The following is a 4,572-nucleotide window of genomic DNA, read 5'->3' as shown; positions in this document are numbered from 1 at the left end:
TCATCATGACCTCTGCCATCCCTGCTTCTGCCATCACTGCCTCCATCATTACTATTTTTCTCCTAATAATTTCATTTACATACCACTTAAGGTTTGCAAAACACTTTATTCACAACAACCTTGCAAAGTAGGTGTTCCCATTTTCCAGATGAGAATACTGAGGCACTTTCCACTATACTAAACCATTGCATTCTGATCTCCATCATTCCTGTTTCCACCATTCCTGTCCCCATCATTACTGCCTCCATAATCTCCACTTCCACCATTAATTGTCATACTCATTATCCCTGCCTTCATTTATCATTGCTATATCCATCATGACTGTATCCATCATTACTGCCCCTATCATCTCTATCTCTATTATTACTGATTCCATTGTTCCTGATTCTCAATCAGTCCAACAAATACTAGCCAACTAAGATGCTGGGAGGCTTTCTTCCCATCCTGGGCACAGCTAATATTCATAGCTCCCCATGGCCTAACACACAACCACAGGTTCATCAGCCATCACCTGACCTAAGATTACCTCCTTTCATTCATCAGCAGCTCTGGAATCTGGAGGGGTAAGCCAGAAGTCTTAGACCCCCAAGAGATGACATAAGATGTCTTGAGAATTGACTGTTAATCAGATGTCTCATTGAGACACTTTCTCTTTTACTTTTGGGAATGGGTTTTTAAGCCCAGGTGACTTGATTTATAATTTCTTAGTGGTTGATTCCTGATTTTGTCTCCTGGGCTTCTGAGTGGACCAAAACCTGACCTTCCAGCTGCCCAAAGATAGACTGGCCTCAGCTAAATATAGTCCCAGTCTGCTTCAACTCACTAATGGCTCATTCATTCTCCCAGGACAGTGTTCCCAAAGAGTCTCCACTCCTGGTGCCAGAGGTGCCCTGGTTTGATGAATGTGCCCCTAATTATCTCTCTGAAGTGGCCTAAATTTGAGCTACCTTTTTTTTCATTCCTGCTCCTGTGCAACAGGCTTAAAATACCAGGGGAGTGGAACCAGTGGGAGGGCTCTCAGTTCTCACTTGCTCTGTCTTCTAACTGGAGCTCTTTAAGGGACACACCCAGACAATGGGTTATCGGGGAAACCCAGGCCTCACTGGCAACAATCAACACATTCCAGCATGGGCATTCTTATCCAGGTTTGGGAGCCACATATTGGGCAACTAGGATTGGCAACTTAGGCATAGATAGACTGGACCAGCTGACCTCTGAGGACCCTTTCAACCCTCAAGAGTGTATGTTTCTATAATATTCTTGTGTTACCGGCCCTAGGTTACTGAGAATCCAGAATACTGGGTCAGGGCAGTACTGTGGAAACAATGTCAGATTTGGGCTCTGCAGACCTGGGTTCAAACCTTAGCCTTGCCGCTGTGTGTGACTTTACACAGAGTATCTTTAAACTAGGATCACAGAACCAAATTTCTGAGAATGAAAGACACCTCTGGGGCCATCAAGTCCAACAGTCTTATTCTGGAAAACCTGGAAAGCACACAGACCAGCATCCTCACACTGATACCAAGATTAGTTCCAACATTTTCTCATTTTACAGTTGAGAATACTGAGGCCTATGGAGGTTGTGACTAGCCCAAGGTCACACAGATGTGCCATTAATTAGGATCCATAACCTAAAAAGATCAATGAAAAGGTCTAGAGATATTTAGCCTGGAGAAGAGAACACAGGGGGCATGGTGGGGGGTTGGGGTGGAGAGGAAAGGATCAGAGGCCATAATCTCTGTCTTTAAGTGTCAGATGTGCTCAGACTCAGCTTGCTTAACCCTAATGGGGAGAGTTAGAACTAATGGGCAGAAGTTTCAAGTAGGCAGAATGAAATTCAATATAATAAAGGGCTTTCTTACATCAAAAGTTACGCAATAATTGAACAAACTGCCCCATCAGGTAGTGAGTTCCCTGTCATTGGAGATACTCAAATAGATATACTATAGAAGATATGGAGCAGCTAAGTGATAACGTGGATGGATTGCTTGCCCTAGAATTAGAAGGACCTGGGTTCAAATCTGGCCTCAGGCACTTATTGCTTCTGTTATGCTGGGCAATCATTTAACTTTATTTGCCTCAGTTTCCTCATCTGTAAAATGATCTGGAGAAAGAAATGAAAAACTGCTGCAGTATTTTTGCCAAGAGACCCCCAAATGGGGTCACAGAGAGTCAGACATAAATAACCCTGCATAGATAGACTGGACCAGCTGACCTTTGAGGACCCTTTCAACCCTCAAGAGTGTATGTTTCTATAATATTCTTGTGTTACAAGCCCTAGGTTACTGAGAATCCAGAATACTGGGTCAGGGCTGTACTGTGGAAACAATGTCAGATTTGGGCTCTGCAGACCTGGGTTCAAACCTTAGCCTTGCCGCTGTGTGTGACTTTACACAGAGTAGTCATACCTTTGGACCTTTAGTCTTCTCCCTTGTCAGTTAAGGGGTTGAGCTAAGGAATTCTAAGGCTCTTTCCAGCTCTAAATCTATGCTCTGATGATAATGAGTCATTGAATCCATTTCCTCTCTTTTCCCTGATGCCAGGGCCAACAAGCCAGAAGGCACACGACAGCAGACTTCTGCCCAGCCCAAGAGGGCAGAACTAGAATTAATGGGGTGAAAGTTATAGAGAAGACAGATCTCAGCTAGGCAGAAGAGGAAACTGACCAAAGTGTTGAGCTGTCCTGGGGGGAAATGGGCTGCTGCTAAGGGTCAAGAAGAGGCTGGGGGGCTGCTCCTCAGGGAGCTCTGTGTCTCTGCTATAACCGTCTCCAATGTTCTTCCTCCCCAGTCAGCTCAAGCAGCTCGAGCCAACGGAGTCCCAGGGAAGCTTCCTCTCCACTAGACACCCTCAGCATGTGCAGCCCTCTGCATCCTAGCCCACAGCTGTAGACACCACCTGGCCTGGGAGACCCTCCCAGCTTTCAGACACTGTAAAGTGAGACGTCTCTGGCTTAGTTGGGTGAATTCCTGCCCTAACTCATCCATATGCTGATTCGTGTGCCGTCACGACCCCTTCATGCACCACTCCAGGGAGGTGCTGGCAGCTCCCACGCCCTGGAGTCTGGGCTCATGCCCAGGGCTCCCACCCCACATCACCCACCTTCTTCTTCGGCTCACCTTCAGGTCTCGGTGCACCACGCCCATCTGATGACAGTGAAGAACGGCCTCTAGAATTTGCTGGATGCAATGACTATGGGGAACATGAAGAGATGGGCAGGTCAAACTCTTCGGGACGGATGAAGCCCCTAAAGGCCTGTTCAAGGCTACTTCTCACTTGGACAAGACAGGAGACATTCTGAGTACAGGTTTGGCTGGGCAGCACCACAGCTACAGGGCAAAACTCCAGGAAGGAAACTGAGGCCAGCATGGACAGGAGACTGGCTTCCCATAAGACGGCTGAGGCTCTAGGCCCCTGAGGTCCGGCAGGAGCCAATGCTACCTCCCTCCCACTTACCTGGCATCAGCTTCACTGTAGTACTCCCGGGCCACAATGTCCTCAAACAGTTCCCCACCTGTGACCCTGAAAATGAGGAAGACTTGGAGTTAGTTATCTTTAAGCAGCACCGGCTGCCCTCCCAGGCCCCACACACTAATGGAAGGAGCAATCTCTAACAAATCAGGGCAGACCCCAATCCTGAGCGTCACACACACACACACACACACACACACACACACACACACACACACACTCCACCAGGACTGGTGCACCAGCAAAGCACAGGAAAACACACGGCTATACAGCAGGAAAGCCAAGACTATCCCAACCCCCTCCTGCTTCCTCCTTTCTCTCTGCTCCCTCAAACCACAACTCTCTTTAGCAGCAGACATGTATGGGGCCACTCTCCCCACTTACACCAATGGCTACAGTCCCTCTCTTTCCTGAACACAGCCTTCAGCATGTTTGGAAACACCTGCACTCACAGTTCCACGATAGCAGGGGAGGGCTCTACTCCCTTGTCACCACTGGGGCTCGGTCCCTTTGCCTCCCCTGTGGTACTAATACCCCAGTGAACCAGCAGAGCTTGGAAATAAGGTTCACAGTATAAGGAAGAAATTTTTCATGAAATCAAAAAGAGTACAGCCCCCTCCCTCCTTGATACTGAATCTTCCCTGTATTCCTGGTCTCCTCTTTCAATTTATTTCAGACTGGGTTTTGTTCCTCTAATGGAAAAACCATTCTCCAACACTTGCTGGCTATGACCCTGAGCAAGTCACATAACTTCTCTGGGCCTAAATTTCCTTATCTATAAAATGAAGGGGTTGAACTCCATGACCTCTAAGGGCTCTCCTAGCTCTAAATCTAGGAACCCATGAGCCTATGAATTTACCAGGTCTAACAGATCAAGAGAAGACTCTACAAGCATCCCTCTCTATATCTCTCTTTCTCTCTGTCTGTCTGTCTGTCTCTCTTCTCTCTCTCTGTCTCTGTCTGTCTCTCTTTTCTCTGTCTCTTTTTCTCTCTCTTCTCTCTGTCTCTCTCTTTCTCTGTCTCTCTTCTCTCTCTGACTCTCTCTGTCTCTCTGTCTGTCTATCTCTCTTCTCTCTCTCTGTCTCTGTTTCTCTTTTTCTC

At 47.2% G+C, this 4,572-nt stretch overlaps 1 protein-coding gene across 3 annotated transcripts in view; it reads right to left on the bottom strand.

Annotated features, from left to right (window-relative positions):
* CAMK2A (calcium/calmodulin dependent protein kinase II alpha) overlaps window positions 1-4,572 on the bottom strand; it is a 90,332-nt gene that overhangs the window by 55,034 nt on the left and 30,726 nt on the right. For all 3 annotated transcript variants that reach the window (XR_011171243.1, XM_069102625.1, XM_069102627.1), the window contains exons 5-6: window positions 3,457-3,522; window positions 3,120-3,192 (exon numbers count right to left, since the gene is read on the bottom strand). Coding sequence is in view for 2 of the 3 variants with exons in the window: in XM_069102625.1 (XP_068958726.1) it covers window positions 3,120-3,192; window positions 3,457-3,522 (139 nt within the window). In the remaining variant the exon portion in view is untranslated. The remainder of the gene's footprint in view (window positions 1-3,119; window positions 3,193-3,456; window positions 3,523-4,572) is intronic.

Source organism: Petaurus breviceps, unplaced genomic scaffold (assembly GCF_028583685.1).
Source record: "Petaurus breviceps papuanus isolate PSGF00001 unplaced genomic scaffold, PetGlider_PUasm1.0 551, whole genome shotgun sequence".
Lineage (NCBI taxonomy): Eukaryota > Metazoa > Chordata > Mammalia > Diprotodontia > Petauridae > Petaurus > Petaurus breviceps.
This window is presented reverse-complemented; position numbering and strand designations above follow the sequence as displayed.